The 20,634-nt window shown below is 44.4% G+C and overlaps 1 protein-coding gene across 3 annotated transcripts in view; it reads left to right on the forward strand.

The window, feature by feature from the left end:
- The window catches only part of DNAJC15 (DnaJ heat shock protein family (Hsp40) member C15), a 246,566-nt gene that overhangs the window by 188,725 nt on the left and 37,207 nt on the right, over positions 1 to 20,634 (forward strand). For all 3 annotated transcript variants that reach the window (XR_013599831.1, XM_078657293.1, XM_078657291.1), the window contains one exon: positions 14,530 to 14,600. Coding sequence is in view for 2 of the 3 variants with exons in the window: in XM_078657293.1 (XP_078513419.1) it covers positions 14,530 to 14,600 (71 nt within the window). In the remaining variant the exon portion in view is untranslated. The remainder of the gene's footprint in view (positions 1 to 14,529; positions 14,601 to 20,634) is intronic.

A 20,634-nucleotide genomic window follows, 5' to 3' on the forward strand; every position in this document is an offset into this window, starting at 1 on the left:
TGTGTTCTCCCATGCAAAGGTAGTTTGGTTGCAAGTTGTTATTATAGGTTCTTCTGGTTGAACTTGATCATAGAACAACTCCTTTAATTAGACCATTGGAGTTTCGCAGCCCAGGTGTGAATGCGGCCCAGAGGAGGAGTCTTTGAGGTGTAACTTCCAGGGATATGACGCAATATGTAAAGTGATTATTCAGTGTTGCTGTAAGTTCATAAATACGCCAATGTCAAAAGGAAGGTAGGTTTTCTTTTGGCTTGAGATGTAACTTCACCTCTGTTTGAGCTTACTGATGGGATGAGCCTCTTGTTTTCCATTTTATGTTTTTAGGTCTCGCGTGGCGTCGGATGCGCACTCGAGCTCGCAAGATTTAATGACTTTGAGTAGCGAGGTTAACCCCGCCCCTCTTCTCCATTGGCTGGCCTCCTAAACGGTTTCAGTCATTGGAGAAGAGGTCCCAGTGACGTTCTTCTTTGGATCCCAGCCCCGTCGTTTTCGGATTGGGGGGCGTGTTTTTGACATTCTTTCTAGGCTGTAAACAACAGTCAAAAACATGCCCCCCAGTCTGAAAAGGATGGGTCATAGATAGTAAGAAGAAACGTTTGTCTGTAAGCCCCGTCCTTTTCAGACTGGGGGGGGGGTGTTTTTGACTGTTGTTTACATGCTAGAAAGAATGTCAAAAACACGCCCCCCAATCTGAAAAGGACGAGGCTTAGAGACAAATGGCGAGCGCTTGTTTTATGTGGCATCTCTTATTTTAGAAGTAGCTCAGTAATATTTGTTTTAATCTTTGGTTTGCCCATGTAGTTGGTGGGTTTTGTTTTTCTGGTGCTTCGTTTACAAACCTTTAACTTTTACAGAAAAGAAGACGAAAAAAACGGGAGACAAACACATAGCAACCCTTCTTTTATAATGAAAAATCACAACATTCACAGTAATTTACGTGTTGAGCTGTAAAAATAAAATACGTACGTGTACCATTGCGTATCTTCTAAAGAGGGGGTGCACTGTAGGAAGGATCTGTTTTTCAGTCTAGATGCAAAGTCCCATGCCGCAGGGGAGGGAGTGCGCGGAGTGGGAAGAGCTCCAGCCGAAGGATAAAGCGCCTTTTCGGGCTATACTCGGGAGTGTGACCCTGCCCGCCCTCTTGGGTTGAGCTGGTTCCCGGGGCAGCAAGAGGCCGCTGGGTAGGATACACCCGACGGGGATGTGGACGATTCTCCTGCTGGTACTGGCGGCCTGGACCCTGCCGGGCTCCCGGGCGGACACCTCCATCTGGACGGTCTACTTGAACTGCACCTACACCAAAAGCAACCACACCCGCTCCGACGTGGTGGAGCTGGGGATGTTCGGCCAGCACTCGCCGAGTACGCGGGTGCAGGGGGTGGTGGCGGTGCCCGAGGACGAGGGCTACACTGCCTGCTTGCCCGGCGCCAACTTCACGGCGCCCCCAGAGGGCGCCTGGATAGCGCTAGTCCAGCGGGGCTACTGCACCTTCTGGGAGAAGATTGAGAACGCAGCCAGCAAGGGCGCTATGGGGGTGGTGGTGTTCAATACCGACCCTGCAAACAGCGTCACCACCATGTCCCACCCAGGTGAGTGTGGACCTAAGACCAGCTGGTCATCCATCCTGCTAACAAGCCACACTGAAGACAAAGAGCCCACCAGGGGCTTGAGGATAGCCCCCAAAACTACACGGCATAAACCCGTATTGCAACAGTGTTCAGAGTACATGTGGGAAATCATCACCAGCCCAAAATATAATCCAGTAGCCATACCTGCAGACCAAAAGGCCTCACTATGTGGGTCCCTCAGCTAAACTACAAGTTTCAGAATGCTGTTTTGTTACCTCCTGAGCCAGGACTAGCTCTCAGTGTCACCTCGTCACAGGTCTACTTGGCAGCTAGGGGTGGTAGTTTCCTTTGTGTCCCAGTATTAGTAACTTAGGCTTTCTCATAAATTCACGAGACATCTAATATATGGGATGGATTACCCTTTTCTGTGTGTGTGTGGCTCTGTGTGTGTGGCTCTGTGTGTGTGGCTCTGTGTGTGTGGCTCTGTGTGTGTGTGTGTGTGTGTGTGTGGCTCTGTGTGTGGCTCTGTGTGTGTGGGGGGCTCTGTGTGTGGGGGGGGCTCTGTGTGTGGGGGGGCTCTGCGTGTGTGGGGGGCTCTGCGTGTGTGGGGGGCTCTGCGTGTGTGGGGGGCTCTGCGTGTGTGGGGGGCTCTGCATGTGTGGGGGGCTCTGTGTGTGTGGGGGGCTCTGTGTGTGTGTGGCTGTGTGTGTGTGTGGGGCTGTGTGTGTATGGCTCTGTGTGGGGCTTTGTGTGTGTGGGTGTGGGTCTGTGTGTTTGTGTGTGGCATTTGCGAGTGATTAAGCTATTGGCATTGTAAATGACAATGCCATTTATTTATCTGTTTTCAAAAGCAACACATAAATAAAAATGTTGTCATTTACAATGCCAATAGCTCTAACTTTTGCAAAGGCGAGACCGTTGCATTGTAAATGCTTGTTGCCATTTGGGTCCTTTATTTGGCTGAAATCCCGAATACACGTTAATCATAATTGTAATCTGTAGTTGGACATCTTCGCCAGGGATTACTGTTTATTGAACCAATGCTAGTTTTGTGCACCTAGAGTAGCAATACAACTGCACTAATGAACTAATTCCTTCCTCCAAGCTGGTTTAATGTTCCTCTTGGCTTGTGGTAGGTTACCAGGTATACACGGCTATGTATGGGTGAAGGGTGTATTTAACACATATAGATGCGTTTATAGCACAAAAGCAGACATGCAAAACCTGTATTTAAAGGACTGTGAAATGTGGCAACTATTTTCACAGACAATGTGAAATTTGCACAATATTTCACGGGTTCTTGTGAAATATAGGTTTCGTCATCATCATGCCAGCTCCCAACTCACCTTGAGACCTACATCTTCAACCACGGGACATTTACATTGGACTTTTTTTTTAATCAAACAAAGGGTGTTTTCAAAGGTTCTATATTTTTAAAGTTTAAAAAAAATACATATATGCACACGTACAATTTGTTCAATCGTAAAAGCACTTACACTAAGCTTCATCATTGGAAAATGAGCTCGCAAAGGGCCAGATTCTGAGAATCTGGCCCTTTGCGAGCGCAATTTTTGCATTTGGGATTCATCATCCCAAATGCAAAAATCGGTAATTGCGAAATCGCATATTTGCGAAGAATTGCATTTAAGGAATCTCTATTTGAGATTCCTTAAATGCAATTCATTAACCATTTTTCATTAGCGAATTCGCAATATTTGGTCGCTATTTACCACGAAGTCTGACTTCGTGGTAAATAGCGAAAAAATAGAAAAAAGCACTTTAGTGCATTTTTCTCTGTTGCATGTTACACACACACATGTCCTTTGGACATGTGTGTGCGCAGCACCTGTGTAAATTTGCATTTCAGGGGTGCTACAGGGTGTCCTTTGGACACCCCTGGCACCCTTGAAATCGCATCCTTAATTGCGATTAGCAAATTGCTAATCGCAAATAAGGAATAACTCCCTATTCATTCCTATGGGCCTGTAGGAATGAATGGGGAGTTATTCCTTATTTGCGATTAGCAATTTGCTAATCGCAATTAAGGAAGATGTAGGAATCGCAATATTTTTTGCCTTTCCTACATGAATCCCGTTTTGCAAGTCCTTAATAGCGATTCCTTATGAATCGCTATTACAGACTCGCAAAACGGGACTTTGATGAATCTAGGTGTAAGACCCCTCGTCAGGGGTAGTAAGCACTATATGAATGCAATTGCAATAGAATACAATACAATAAGCACATCATTTCCCAAGCTACCTTCTTTATGGTGTAGCAAGCGGTGCCATATTTGGTAGCGCCAACATTATTTAATTTGGAACGCTAGGAAAGATCTGTAAGGAAGAAACCGCAGGCATGCGGTTTGGTTTTGAGAACGCCCCGTGCGGTCTTTGCCCATTTGCTGACAGGGTGTACTTGCCAGTCTAAATATTTTGTATTCCTTGTGACTCTCAGGGTAAATACGTAGATGCACGGTAATTATGTATATAGTCTAGGATTTGTTTGTACAATGTTTGTTTAAAAAGCCCATTTCTATTCTCTGTGCTGCATTTCTTGCGCTTCGATCCTAGCGTGAAAGCGCACAATAAAGGAATTTAATGGTTGTGAGGACCGGGGTTGTCTGCTGTCGAGGGGTTAGTATTCGCTACTGCGCCTAGACATGGCCCTAATCATACAGACACAAAGAGCTATATAGCTGCACACATTCTCTCACTTTGCAGTAAATAGATTTGCCTTAAAAATCAACCACCCTGAAACAAGTTGGCCTTTACTTTCCGACTAACATTCGAGCTCTCCAAAAATAAAACAGCTGTACATTAAACCAGGAACCATGCGGTTATCGGTCTCCCATCATATGAGCAAAGCCATATGCTGACACTACTTCTGCTCAAATCATATGGCATATGTTGAAGTCCAGCGCTAGGAAACGCTCGTGGGTTACAAGGCGCTCTACACAACTTCCTTCTTTAACCCCTCCCATGCTGATGATGGAACCGCTCCGTCATCAGCCGCGGTCGCGCTGTGCTGATGACGGAGCGGTTCCGTCATGGCCCGCCCAGCTCGATAGAACGCTCATGCGCGGCGCGAATTCCGCACCTGCGCTGAGCGTTCTATTGAGCGGGGCGGGCCGTGACGGAACCGCTCCGTCACGAGCACAGCTCAACCGCCGCTGGTGACGGAGCGGTTCCGTCACCAGCATGCGGCCGCCCCGCCCCCTTAGCACTGCGGCAGAATAGCCGCCGCAGTGAAGGGGTTAAATCAGCTGCACAGCAATGATAGAATTCGGTGGAGTAGGTGAGGGTAAGTAGTGATTTCAACCCACTTTAACGCCATCGTATAACGTATATGGTGTGCCGTTTATGAATAGCTCCCAGAGGCTGTTATTCTTAGGCAACACGACGCTCAAAACTAAAAAGCTAATATTTGAGTGATAAATCATGTGGCTTTGAGAAGACAAGTTACTCATATCTACAAATTTGGTGCCAAGGGTATTTCAGCATTTGCTGCTATGTAATACCCATACTGAGACATTCAAAATTGATAAACGTCTTTTTTTTTTTACTTTACTGTTAGCAATCTTGCCTGATTTACTAAGGTGATCACTGCTAGTAATCTTGCATATGGTGGCCGCTATTGCAGTTGTGTCTGGTTTGGCCACTATTAAAACAAAAATAATAGTAGGAGCTCCAGATGATTTACATTGAACATAAGTAGGTCTTGCTCGGATAAGTTTTGAGGCCCCTGGTCTAATGATTAGAGCTGGAGTAACTCCACTTGTTGGAAGAGAACTGGAAGGGAACACTCGCAAACCTGAGGGGAATTTGGGTCAGGGATTTCTCCACAGTAAAGAAATGGTTTCCCCACTGAGAAACAAAATAAAAAAATGTTTATTTACGCTTTGTGCTGCATTTTCCTTTTGCAGAGATCTACCCTATGCACAGCTCCGCACTGGGGCAATAGCAGATGCCACATGACATTTCCGGTAGCACACTTGGACAGCTGCAGCTGGCTTTGCTTACCAGATGTGCTACTGGAAATGTGCGAATTCCGAAAAGCCAGACTTACAGGCACATCTGGTCCCTTGGTTTCGTGAGGTTTACATTGTATATATTTTTTTAGATAAAATATATTTATATGCTGCTCCTATTTATAAATAGAGACTGAACTATCCTACCCTTTCTTGGTTTACCCTTTCCTTTTGGCTCTAGACAAAAACGTAAAGCAGAGGAAAAGTAGCATTGTCGAAGACAATAGGTCTCATCTTTGAGGCTATTGCCTCTGGCATTGCCTTTTGTTCCTGCTGTACTTCATTGGCATTGTCGACTTGGTCAATGATTTGTAGCCGGGCTGTATAGCAGCATGATGAAAAATAATAACAAGCATTGGCATAGCCAATAGGTCTCGCCTTTGGGACCTTATAAGTGCTTAGCCATGCAACACTTGATGTTGTTGCGCAAAGGATATTGTGCTTTATAACTAAATACTTATAAGGTCCCAAAAGCGAGACCTATTGGCAATGCCAATGCTTGTGAGTTATGGTTGTTAAGACCAACTTCCTTTCATTTTATTTCCAGATTGTAAGTGCCAGTGGGCTAATTGATGATGTGACTGAGCACGAATACTCTCGGTATGCATTACCCAAGTGTTTAAAATACAGGCCTCCCTGATAGATTTATGTCCAGGTTTTTACATTGGCTCCTTTATTTCTAAATAGTATGGGCCCTTTACAGTCCATAGTGACTTGATTAAGAATTTTCCGCTACAATTTTGGTTTCAAGGAATATACCAATTACAGCTTTGGGAAGTAAGTTGTATTTATTACGCATCCTAAGTCTAGATGGTACTAAATACTATGTGATGCATTCTTATGGCCCACAACTTGTGTGCAGGTGCCACCCATCCACTCCCCGTCCTTTGGAGCCTATGGGCTGCACCTCAACTTCACCACTTCCAGTCAAGGGTGGTTTATGGTAATTCTTAGCTTCACTTCTACCCCTTTCCCAATTTTTTTTTAAAAACTAGATCCACACAATTGACACTAGGCACTTCTTATATTTACTCCCTAGGAGCCCCTTTTGTTTTAGTCATGAGGTAGCCTACCTTTATATTGGGGGTCAAAACGTCGACTACGTTACTTTCTTATGCCAGTTTTTATCAACAGTGATTTCCAACTGTGATCATGTACTTTTAATCATGGCAACGTAATCGTTTTTCATCTGAGTTTGCCCCTCCAACGGGCCATTTCCGCTGTTATTGATTTTGTGATGAATATGATGTCACTATGGGCAGACATTTACGACACAGGCGTGTTGGGTTCTTGACGTCTCAGATAGGGTGCCGCTCGCAGTGAGGTTTTGCAGCAATATCGCCCTTGTCCTTTCCTACGCAACAGGAGTTGCCAGCTCGACTTCCAGCCCACGGAGGAGCAGAGGAGCAGAACAGCGAGGCCGCAGCGGAGGTGAGAGGCGCGGCCCCGGGACTGCGAGGACCAGCATTCAACACCAGCAGCTGGTCCTCTTCCCGTGAGAGCCGCGCCCCCTCCCAGTGCCCGCCCCCATCTCAGCGCTCTTAACCTCTCGCGGCCCCCGCTCCGCGGGAGCCGCTCGCAGTGAGGTTTTGCAGCAATATCGCCCTTGTCCTTTCCTACGCAACAGGAGTTGCCAGCTTGACTTCCAGCCCACAGAGGAGCAGAACAGCGAGGCCGCAGCGGAGGTGAGAGGCGCGGCCCCGGGACTGCGAGGACCAGCATTCAACACCAGCAGCTGGTCCTCTTCCCGTGAGAGCCGTGCCCCCTCCCAGTGCCCGCCCCCATCTCAGCGCTCTTAACCTCTCGCGGCCCCCGCTCCGCGGGTGCCGCTCGCAGTGAGGTTTTGCAGCAATATCGCCCCTGTCCTTTCCTACGCAACAGGAGTTGCCAGCTCGACTTCCAGCCCACGGAGGAGCAGAGGAGCAGAACAGCGAGGCCGCAGCGGAGGTGAGAGGCGCGGCCCCGGGACTGCGAGGACCAGCATTCAACACCAGCAGCTGGTCCTCTTCCCGTGAGAGCCGCGCCCCCTCCCAGTGCCCGCCCCCTCTTCACTTAACAAGTATTTTAGTCACTCTACCTACGCGCAACGCGGGACGCGCGCGGGAGTGCGCCGGGCTAAGCCCGGGCAAAGGGCGGGCCCTCTACGGCCCTCCAAGGCCAGACAAGGTTTGGTTTGGCCACCCATCTGTCGCTGTAAGTATAAAAACGTAAGACATTGTATGTTAACAATCTCTAAGAGTGGGATCACAGCTCGAACATGTCTACACCCACTGGTGACCTTTTACCTTCCAGGGTAGGTTCCTCTATCCTGGGCCCATTGGACAAATACTTTATAAAAGCCAACGTGGAAGTTGATAGAGAGCTGGCCTTGGCAGAGCGCCGTGCAGCTCGACGACTTTCAATCGAGCAAATGAAACACACAGCCTGTAATACCGGTATTAGAGCTATCCCAGATGCCCAGGTGGACCTTCAAACCCAGGAAACTTCGGATGACGATCTATTTAATACGGACAATGTTCCCTTAATTTTTCAGTCTAGTTCGTCCCCCAAAGATCAGATCTTTATCACCCACCAATTGGAGCAATCCCTCCCTAGCACTAACATAACTATCGATCTTATTGATCTCGACACCCCCAAACTTACTAACACCAATGAAAGCATATGTATTAGGGAGAAATCCAACCCTTCAGAGGCGGGACAGCATAAACAAAGTGAATTATTTACATTTAAACAAAAAGGCCCTAAAATGCCGAGAGGAATTATTTCGGTGAAAAGGAAAAAGGCCATAATCAAATCGCCTCCAAAAAAGCGAAGGAAGAAAAGCTTATGCCACGCTGACACAATTAGTCACAAACCAACGCCTCAAAAGGATCTTCTAACGAAAGAACTACATAATATGGTAGAAGGGGTGCCAACTGTCCTTACCACTATCCTTAACAAGTCAGTGATGGCGCAGGTTCCTCCAACTTTGAAAGACTTTGTAGATGCGATGGAGCACCTTATGAAAGCTTTACTTATACCAATAGTGGAGAGAGTTAGGAAATTAGGAACCCAATTGGATACTCTTATAGGATGCCCTACCCTAAACACCGCAAATAGCAATAACACGGCAAATTCTCCATCGATTACCAAAGACAAAGAGAAAGCCATTAAAGAGGTAAAAACATCTAACTGTGGTATAACGGTAACAGCACCAAAAACATGTACCATACCAACCTCCGTAGCTCCCTTGGCCAAAACAAACAAAGTTCTTAAGGCTCCATCTAAATTGCCGGTAGACCGTCAAGCACAGTCTGCTCAAATTAAATCTCTCATGGATTCGGCAAAAATGGGGAATACCAAGCCCATGCGGGATACGAAGACCCTTGCCCAGAAATATAGGAGACCACTGGGCGAGAGACATGTGGATCTACCTCCAGCAGCATCCCACAATGTTATCATTCTAACAGGGGTTCCACCTCTATCATCGGAAGCAAGATATGAAGACCCTGTTAGCCTCAAAAACAAGGTCATCTATTGGCTAAAAAAGAACAGGCCACTGCCACCCCACCTAAACGGTGATATCATCATGGTGAGGAGAACTAGCTGGGTAGGGTTACGCCCCAAAGATATTGAGGGTGATGTAATAATAGTTACCTTCAAAGACCCCAGAGTCATAAACCATATAATGGATTGGTTTATTGTTCCCAATAATGGCCCTATTTCACCCAAATCCGTATTATATTTCTACCCAGAAGCCCTAATGCCCCCAAAACCATTTTCCGCCACAAACTATCAAGAGAACTTCACACATCAATACCATCAAAGATCAATGCGAAAGTTCCAAACTCAAGGACAGGGAAATAGGTGCGAAAACATTTTTGCTACCTTTAACCCACAATTGCAAAATGGCAGGTCGTGGAGAAACAAAACCTACCAAACCCCTAGATATGACCAAGCTGGCTATGGCAATTATTTTCCGCCAATAACCCCACTGTGGAATTTTCCCATCAATAATTATTATGAGCCGCTCTACGGTTTGGAGGACATAGACTGACTCCCCTCTGAGAACCATCTAAGGGTGGAGGGGGAGGGAAAGGTCAGTATACCCTCAAATATACCATCCAGGAAGAGTCCTTCAAAAAATTCTGAGCCACCAAAAGACCTGGCAAATGAAATTAACACGCAACTGCCATTACAACATTCTCTCCCAGTCGACCAGCATAGCACTATTAAAACCTTACCTACCTGCATGGTAACACAAGATCTAACCCCCAGATTATGTATCCTTAGCTGGAACTTGGCGGGCATATCATCAAAAACCACTCAACCTGCCTGGCTGAAGGTGGTTAATTCGTACTCCGTCCTGTGTTTCCAGGAAACCTGGGTCCTTACCCCGATACATTTACTGGGTTTCCAAACCTTTCACTCAGCAGCGATAGAGAGTGATCAGGGTAGACACCGGGGGGGACTGTGTATATATGTAAGGGTAGACGTGGCACATAGGGTACAGAAAAGTGTATTGGGGGGTTTTTACCAAATTTTTGTTATGGATTTGGGCTCAGCTCTGAGTCTATTAATTATTAATTTGTACAATAATATCCCCTTAGATCGGCTGGAGAAAACACTAGATGATCTGTCGCACTCCATAATCTTAATCAAAGAAATGCGGGGGGGGAATGTATGACAGCACTTGTGGGCGACTTTAACTGTTATACCTGCCAAAATATATCTAGGGGGGTGTGCGAACTTTCTCCTTCGCACGATAAGGAAACAGAGGAAGATATGTCCGATCATTTTGTCCACACAAATACAGGGGAACTAATAAATAATCTTATGGCATCTTTTAATTTAGACTTTGCAAATGCTTTATTATCCCCTTCGAAACCATTTAAACCGACGTACCATGGGAGAGGAGTAAATTCCACCATTGATTTCATCCTTTTTTCGAGGGTGCATGCCTCCTACATATCATGTTGGGACACCTTGGACCACCTTTTTGGAGATCACTATCCTCTTGCCATAGCTATTGTCTTACCTTTTCCTACCACTAGCCAGGGAAATCCCGGTCCTAAATATGAACAACCTATACGACTAGGCACCCTAAATGGTTATTCTATCAAATGGGAAAAAATTAATCCAGCTAATCTTTTTAAGAATTTACTTAAGGTGAGATGGAAAGAGATGCACATTTGCTTGTCCCCCGAAGAACATCCCCAAGCAATTATGGAAGCCTTCTTGAAAATTCAACAGAGTCTGAAAACGCTACTTACAAGACAGTTTAAGCAAGGCCCTATTTCCCCGAAAGGGTGGTTTGACAAAGAGTGTACCAGAGCCTTAAAATCTCTCAAGAAAATCCTCCACATAACACCTAAACAAGTTATGGAGATCCGACAAGCCAGACTCCGATACCAGTTGGCCATTAAAAACAGAAAAAATATTCTTAAGAAAGAAGCCTGGCAGACTCTGTTGTCAACAAGTGAAAATAGGGACTCCTCAGCCTTCTGGAAATTTTTAAACACGCCACTCCCATGGATAAAAACAACTAAGAGACACCTGGACCTCGCAATAGGGGGTGAAAAGTGGGCTGCCCATTTCCAAGAATTGTACAGTAATCCTAGTCCCGTCAATGGCACACCTCTCGTTCCTACCCTGTCTACACATTTAACATTTCCCTCTAGGAGCAAAAGCATTTCGAACATTGTGTTCTTATATGAAGAGGTGTTTGAAGCAATAAGGGAGAGTCCGTCCGGGAAGGCTCCCGGTCCGGATGCCATCCCTGCAGATGTTTTTAAGGCCGAGATACATATGTGGGCACCAATACTAACTACTGTTCTGAATTCAGCGAACGCCTCTGGCCAACTCCCAACTTGGGCCGAAGCAATAGTGATACCCATATATAAAAAAGGAGACAGGCATTTACCATCATGCTATCGGCCTATCTCCTTGCTCGATGCCACCATGAAGATCACAGGGCGAATCATTCTGAAACGCTTACAAAAGTGGACAGAAGAGGAGAACATACTTTCAAGGTTGCAATATGGTTTCCGAACGGGAAGGGGTACAATCGAGCAGAGCTTAAACTTATATCTCATTATGTCAAAATATGTGGAGATCAAGAGGGGAAGTCTCTACATAACATATATAGATCTAAGCTCCGCTTTTGACTGTGTGGTCCATGACCAATTGTGGGAAATTCTTGATCGCCTAGGGATGGACCCATCAATTCTTGCTTTTATCATGAAAATGTATAAAGATACTGGTGCCAAGGTCCGGTTCGGCCTGAAAGGAGAATGCTCGCCAAGGTTTTCCATCAATAGAGGGGTGAGGCAGGGTTGCATCCTAGCCCCCCTGCTCTTCTCCCTCTATATAAATGCCATCGGTGAGCACCTAAAAAACATCGAATGTGACTACCCTAAGGTGGGAGGCCAATCCATCCCAATCTTGTTGTACGCCGATGACGCGGCTATCATCTCACAAACAAGATTGGGGTTACAAAGAGCTGTTGCTGCATTTACCAGCTATATGCATGAAAGGGGCCTAAATGTCAACATCGGGAAGACCTTTTCTATGGCCTGTAGCAAGGGCAGAAAGAAAACTCCATGCCCAATTTTCATCAAGGATCAAAAACTGGAGACAGTTGACAACTTCACGTACCTTGGTATAACTATAAACAGGAAGGTATTATGGCATCCCGCTGTTAAAGCTAGGAAACTTGCCTTCGTTAGAGCAATTGGAGGCATACGTGACTTTTCAAGTAAAATAGGAGGGAGGCCAGTTAAACAACTTATTAAGATCTATAAAGCCAAGTGTGTGTCCACAGCTATCTATGGGGCTGGCCTCTGGGGTATTGAAAATGACATCTCATCAATCCAAGTGGCAGAAAACAACTTCCTAAGATACCTGTTAGCGACATCGAAATCTACATCAGTCTATATGATGCACATAGAATTAGACCTACCGTTTATTATAGATCTAATCAAAGTTGAGCCACCGCTCCTATGGCACAAAATTTGGACCACTGCTGAGACTGCTCTTAATCGCGATATTATAATGGACACTCTTAAACTGGAGGGAGCAAAACATATGAAATGGCTTACATATGTCAAAAAGATGTTCCAAGATATAGATCGTCCAGAATATTACTCCGACCCAACGACACTGGAGAATATCCCAAGAAAAGAACTTAGAAAAATCCTATTGGATCACCTAGAAGCCAAAAGGTGGGCGACCCAGAAACTTAACAAATCAGTTCAGGCCTATCAAAGGATTACAGTGAATAAAGGACTACAACAATACCTGTCTAGCGATAATTCCTGCTATACAAGAATGTTGCTTACAAGATTTAGGCTGGGCTCCTTTTTTCGCCTAATAACTTTTCCGAAATGTAATGACTGGTCGCGAAATCTGAGCCTATGCCCTTGTGATCACAGGTCGGCCCAATCAAATATCCACTCTATATTATTTTGCACCTATTATACCACCCCAAGGAAATCTTTATTGAGACCTCTCCTGAGAAAATGGGGCCTAAGGTCCTGCAGAGACGCTTTTGAACGCCTCCAAGAGCTGGAGGACAAGGATGTTATATGTAAAATGGGATATTTTTTAAAATTATTACTCAAATTTAGAACTACGTTAGCAGGTATAACGTGACTTGCTAAAACAGCTAAAGTTCTTATTGTACACTAGTATGTTTTTAATTACGATCTCCGTCGAAAGATTTTTTCTTATGGAAAATGTAATTAACTGTTATAACGTGAGAAATTCTTTTAATTTAAGTTCTTTTTGAATGTTTTTATGATATTCTATGTAAATATCGAATAAAGCTTATTCTGATTCTCATTCACTATCTTTGCCTTACACTTTTACAACCCTCACTTGATGCACCCATTCTTCCCTTCCTTTTCTCCCACTATTGTGGGGCACTTATTGTGTACAGTTTTTTTTAATTATATGCTGATTGACAAGCATTCAAAACGTTCATTGTGAATAAATAACATTGAACAAGGAATCTATCATTGGATCAGTGTTATTCTGTCTAATATGTTTTAAACCCTGTGTGTTCCTAAGAATTGGTGCGCTGGGACCATCTTCTTACTGTACTGGTCCCTTCAGCAGCCGGTACGGGGGGTGCGTTAGATACCTGCTACGCTTCTCCCCCAGGGCGCGCTAGCGGACCGCTGCCATTGTATGTGCGGGGATCGACCTGCAAGTCGCCATTGTGCTATCTTGGGCCCTAGGTCCACATGCTGGACAAATGACCACACTGACACACAATAGTAGGGTACTAGAAATGGCCCAGAGCACGTGCGCCCGGCCCCTTTTATTAGCCGGGTCAGCTGACTATGTGATGCCTGTGACGGGTGGGTGTACAGTGTTGGTGCAGCACAAGGCGGAACACTAGAACGCGTCCAGCAGGACACTACAATAGGGACAATCAGTACAGCAAGTAAATCACGTTCAAGTAATTGAAATGGAAGAGGCCATGCGTCGAGCTTTCAGTCTGCTGATTCGTGTTGTTTTACTTGGAATTAAAAGCGTAATATGCACCTATTTCAGGGTAGGGAAGAACATGCCTCAAATATGTGTTTTATTTCCAAATCGGGTTTATAAAGGCCGGCGCTGCCGATTTTGGAGCTTGGGAACCAGGTTCGAGTCTCAGCGTCGGCTCAACATCCACTAATTCTGGGAAAATCAAAAAGGAAGCGTCCTTCTGTAATGTAACGGGTGCTCATGTAAACCGCTCTGATACATTCGGGTCGAATTTTATACAAAACTGCAAACCAAAAGAACAAAAAAACATGATTGCCGGTGTGACATGCCTGAGTTGTTCAAGATGCTGTTCTGTGTTTATTCCACAAGATGGCATCCTGTCTATTTTTTGTGTGAAAAAATCAAAGCTGTTGAGTTGGTTTTGGTATTATTAATCAAAAGTTCTTGTATTTATTATTGCAGCCCTTCTGCTAGCAGAGTGAAGATTAAAGCTGCACACAGAAAAATGATGGTTTTGAATCACCCGGATAAAGGTAATTTTCACAGAGGGTCCGGGAGAAAAAGAGCATGTTTTAATCATCCACTTGTAACATTGCAACTTTTCAATAAAGTCTGGATTTAAAGTTTTGCAGAAGACAGGGCATTTAAGACAAGCCAACTGTCTCCTAATTGCCAAAAATATTGTTTTAATGGCAACGGAATAAGCGACTGTCGAGCCCCACATAAATACAAGAATGAATAGCATTTTTGCTTTCAAAGTTCATCAATAGAAAATCAATGAAGGGGATTAAAAATTCAGGGGAAGGATATTACGGCACATTTAAGTAGTTAATCATGTTGTTCCTGTAGCGACAGAATTTACTTAAAGTGCCTCGAGCAATAGCAGCTTGGTGCTCTGTTTAGAAAACTTCATTAAAGTCTTTCTACCCTTCAGTAAAAGTTTGGCAGTGCATTTTTTCCAATTTTTTTAATAACAGACGTGCAATAAACATGGTGTAGGAAACTGTCATCATTATTTAAGCCGAATACAATAGCACGTGAATGCATTGTACCCTGTACCACATGCATATGATTTAATTTCTAGTATATCGTGATTCAAAACAACCTTAGTTGTTTCAGTGTATTAATTTAAATGATCAAATTTAATTTATCAATTTACTATTAATGTAGTTGTAACTGGTTGCATACTAAGACACTGGCGACAAGGTTTAATTTAGGGGTGGGTGTAACTTGCTGTAACGCAAGTATGCGAAATTACCGCAATATTACAAACAAATTCTTTGAATTATGCAAGGCACGTAACTCCGCATTAGGCGTTATTTTCTTAGTGCAAACTGCACCCTCGCATCCAAAATGGACCTGAGGATCCATTTTGCGCTAAAAAAAGCTCTAAATGCAATAGAACATGAACAGCAGTAGCTAGCAGCTGCTCAATGTCTCTAATTTTGTTGCACTTGTGGTGCTGTGATAGGATTTCTGTACCAAATTACTCATAATTACGCACATGGGCATAAATGCATAGTCAAAAGTAATGTGAAATAAACAAAATTACTCCGCTTACTCCAGTAATTAACATTTTGCACAGGCCTAGTTTAATTTTACTATGCCGTTTAGGAATTGTGGAAGAAGTTAAATAAACATCAGTCATGATCTTGTTGAAGTGATAATATTAGGATATTTCAGTAGCGTAGATGAAGTTTGATTCTTATCCATTACTTTTGAAAACCCTGTGGACTAGTTATCGGCCAAGCGCATCAAGTTGCTTGGCTTAGCCTCCCGAGACAAATATAGAAATCGGAAATGTATGCAGTGGTAGATTTAAAAATTTGGTAAAAAAGCATCACTGTTGTGATGGGTAAGGCAGTGTTGCTTCTTCCCAGAGAAGGGGGCTGATTGCTCCGTCACAATGGTGACGGATATCCAGTCCACCTAAATGTAAATCACATAGAATATTATGAGATTTATATTTTGGCGGACAGGATATCCGTCACCGTTGTGACAGAGTAACCCCTCTGCCGAAATCTAAATCCGAAATTATTTTTGTATAGACTAAATTAGCCTTGTAGATGGTGCAAAGATTTCAGTTTTTGTCCCTGTTAATTTACTACTTTCTTATTCATGCCATTTTGAAAAGTATTTATCGCAGAAACTAGCAGACAAGTCTGGACTACCATGGAGTAGGTGAACGAAATTTAGGAGTAAGAAGGAATCAGCTGTTATTATCTTAAATCTTACCCAAATTTCCTGGTGTCTTAAAGTTAGTTTTCAAAAAAATGGATTGTACAATTTACATAGTGTGTCTCTGCTATTGAATAAAACCTGCAATCACGTGGAGGTTAGCTCCCAGGGTAACTCAACACCCCTACTCACCCGACAACCATTATGTCCTTTCTCATATACTGCTCCCACTTTGCTTTCAGGAAGGATAAATCTATACCAAAGCCGATAATTACTATGGATGCAATGCTGTAGTGGCATGTCTACAGTCGCCCAATGTAGGTTTGTGTGTGAGCACTATGGATCGTTCAGTTCCACATCTTCTGTGCCCATGTGTTCCTCTCGGTCCACGTCAAGGCAACGTGTGCCATGAATCATCCCACCAGTATGTCCTTGACTTCCCTTAGGTCTGCAAACAACTGAGTGTGCTACCTTAACAAAAGTTGCCCACAACCCTGATATACGTGTCTGTTCAGATCTTCTTGTCATAATGAAACACAAGGTCGCAGAAACTTGGCATACACCACAGGAGTATCAGGGGCCCGTGTGGTTTTCTACCACCAACCTGGTGGCATTTCTGGCCCAAAAGTACCTCTCTACTCAGGCTGCCTTCATCTCACCATCACCTCCTCTCTTACAAAATACCTTCTATCCCCCTATTGCCCACCACAACAGTGATCTCTGTGCTTACAGGGTCTCAAACTCAATGTCCATCACATCGGCCATTTTAGTTGTGCCGCAGTGTAATAAACTGAGATTGGGTTCACCCATGCCTCCCTCTGATATCTGCTGCATTATCTTTGCAATAGACAGTCTCTTCCTACCCATTGGCCAAACTAGGCCAGAGAGTATGCTGCCCATTTCTGTGACGAACCCCCTTTTTTTTAAAAACACTGGTGTGGCCACAAAGTGAAATAATAATCAAGGTAGTATAATCATCGTGGTACAGTATCAAAAAATAGGCTTGACCGCAAAGGAGCACAGGTCGCACACAAAGAATGGATTGGACCCTGTGAGTGTTTACCTTCAGAAATTCTGGGGGGAAAAATTCTGAGAAGGTAAACTTCAGTGGGGCACGGTAGCAGGTGGTGTCCAAGGAGGAAGCGTCATGTGGGGGAGCCACTGAACAGAGTCGCAGTGAAGGTTTCTACGTTTGGATGTAGTCATTTTTTAGGAAGTTGAAAATCTCCAGCGGGATGAGGCAGGAAGCTGTAGCTGACAAGAGTATTACAAAGCTGGATACCCCTTTGGCAAAGACCTGCTGGACAGGATGTGCTGCTGTGGAGAAGAACGTAGTGGGAGGTGGTGCGAAGTCAGGCCGACCGGCAATGTGCTTTAGGTGGATAAGGAGGATAGTCCAGGTCTTCCCTGGGTTCTCAGGGCAGTTTTAGGCCAAACAATTTTAAGTCCCAAGTTTTGAATTTTGGCTATCTGGTCAACTTTAGCACCACCACCAAAGGCCCAGGACTAGGGGGGAAGATTAAGGCTCTCTCAGGCCAGGACCAGGTGCAGGTTCAAGATGGAGAGAGAGCCTTTTCTGTCCTTGAAGCTCGGAGCAGGAGGCCAGCAAACTAACCCTTGGAGTAACTCTGGTAATCCTGGGTGCAGGTGATGAAACGGGATTCAAGCAGCAGAGCAGGCCTCTGAGGGTTCAAGGCAGGCTCCAGGCAGCAAAGCAGTACTTCCAGGTGCAGCAAAGCAGTCTTGTGGAGTACACAGCAGCAGGCAGTCCTCTGAGGGTCCTTCTGCAGGTTCAAAAAGTGAACAGAAGAGTGGGTCTGAGGGTCCCCTTTTTGTCCAAAATACCTTCTTTGAAGTAGAAGTTTCTAGAGAATTCCCTTTGAAGTGGTTGAAGTTTCCTGACTTCCCTGCCCTGGTTCCAAGCAAGCTGCATGAACAATGCAAGGATGACAAGACCTTTGTGTGAGGGCAAAGCACAGCCTATTCAATTGGAAATGGGTCTGTGCCCAGCTCTGCTCCCCCATATTGCTAGTTGATGGCCCATACCGGCATACTTAATCCCTCAATTGTGGGGCTATCTGGGAGATATAAACAAAGTCCAACTGCCCACTACACCCAGTCAGTCATGTGAACCAAGGTAGGGGGTAGGCACCAAATAGTTTAGGCCAGGAAAATGTAAACTTTCTAAAAGTAGCATTTCCAAAATTGTAACTAAAATCTGAATTTACCATTTTTAAGAGGATTTTTAATTGCAATTTATCAGACACCAAACATTAAATGCGTACGTGTTCCCAATCAAAAGTTTGTACTTTTTAAATGTAATAAGGCAACCCAATGTTATCCTACGGGAGAGGTAGTCCTCACAGTAGTGAAAAATGAATTTAGGAATGTTTCACTACCAGCACATGTTAAACTTAAAATTACATGTCCAACCTTTTAATTACAATGCACCTTGCCCTATGGTCTACCTAGGGCCTACCTTCGAGTGACATATGCAATAAAAGGTAGGTTTAGGGGGGTTATATTGCCACGTCAATTTGGTAGTTTAAAACTACATTCAGGTTGCAATGGCAGGCCTGGAACATGTTTTACGGGGCTACTTAAGTGGGTGGCATTATAAGTGCTACAGGCCCACTAGTAGCATTTAATTTAGAGGCTCTTTGTATATGGTTTACCACTCTATAAGGTACTTATAAGTAAACTAAATATTCAGTCAGGTGTAAGCCAATTTTACCATGTTTAGGTGAGAGATCACTAGCACTTTAGCACTGGTTAGCAGTGGTAAAGTGTGCAGAGTCCTAAGGAATTTCAGCAAAAAGGAAGGGCAAAGGCAAAAGATTTGAGGGAAGGCCACCATAATTCTGACAGGTCTAATAGAGATCATGTGGACGCTACTAGGCAACATTATTCCCTTGTCTTCCACGCTCTGTCACAGAAGACTCGCCATTGTAAAAATCAACAGTAACGGGGTATACCAGACGCGTTCTTCAACTCCTCACAGGTTGGAAAAACACCCAACCTGTTCTGACCCTGGCCTATGTGGCTGTGTGCGACAGGCGCACCCATTTACTAAAAGCATTGCCATAACCCATCCTCTGCAGTGCATCTGAATAGAAATTGACATTCTAAAGTGTTGAAGCCTTTACCCTGTCTGAAGAGTCCACCGCTGATTGTGGGTAAGTATGAGGAGCCCTATCCAATACCATATACAACCTATAAAAATTCAAGTGGGTGCTGCACCCTGGGACAAAACTGCTTCGATCAGTATGTTCTGGAGACCCAGCATGCCTCAATACTGTTTGCAAAGTTTCCCTAGAATGTTATACTCCATGTTTAGCAGAGATAAATGTCTATAAGATCTAATGTCATATGGGTCCCTATCTTTTTTCGGTAATACAACAATCCACAACTCAATGTCAGAGGCTGGCAGAATGCCCCTGTGCACTGCATGTTCGTACCTTTTAAATAATTTTGAGGCCACTTCCTCTACATTAGTCCCATAGAAGTCCCGTGGTAGACCATCCTGTTATGGCTTCTTTCCGTTTGCAATTGTTCTAAGGCAGTCTTAATTTCCTGTATGGTTATGGGTTTAACTACCCTAGTTTCTGCTCCATGGTTAGTTTAGACATGTTCACCCAGTCCAGGTAGCGTTCTAGATCAGTTGTGGACAACAACCCCAAAGATAAGTACAGTCTAGGCATTACTAAAATGAAGCAACGTCAGAGTGCATCAAATGTATTTCCTTGAACATACCAGAGCTGTTTTCTTACATCAGTTTGACCAGATTCCCCAATTACTGACGTCTCTTTCATGAAAGCATTCAAGGTGACCTTACACCTCTTAGTGAATGGTGTGTTGCTTGACAATTGGCCCCATTGTAGTGCCTTAGAAAATGACTGTTGGCTTGGCGAATTAGAGGTGGACATTGACGTTCAGAAAAGGAGAACTGCAAATGTTATTTCTCTGGGTGTACATCACAGCAAGGAGGACCGATCGTGTGATAATCCAGGTTAGTAGATATACATGAGCCTAACATTCAGATGGTAAACAGTAGCTCAGCATTTCTGGTTGCAGCAACTTTGCAATGTCCTGGTTCTGACGCTTTTCTATTGCTAATTAAAAGGGTAGAACTACAGTATTGAACTAATAAAGACAGGGCCCTATGTACTTTCCCAGAGTAGAATTAGGATGCCAGGGCAAGCTCAAACGTAAGGGATAAAGGGCACTGACTCAATGCAGAGAAATTCATATGTTTGAACGGTCACAGCTATCTCCAGCATTGACATACCCGAAACAAAATGGGCGACTTGAGACTCGCACCACTACAGCCAGCATACATTAAGTAAAGGGCAAGCTCAAGTGCTGAGTACAGTGATTTACTGGTGATGT

This window comes from Lissotriton helveticus, chromosome 8 (genome assembly GCF_964261635.1).
Source record: "Lissotriton helveticus chromosome 8, aLisHel1.1, whole genome shotgun sequence".
Lineage (NCBI taxonomy): Eukaryota > Metazoa > Chordata > Amphibia > Caudata > Salamandridae > Lissotriton > Lissotriton helveticus.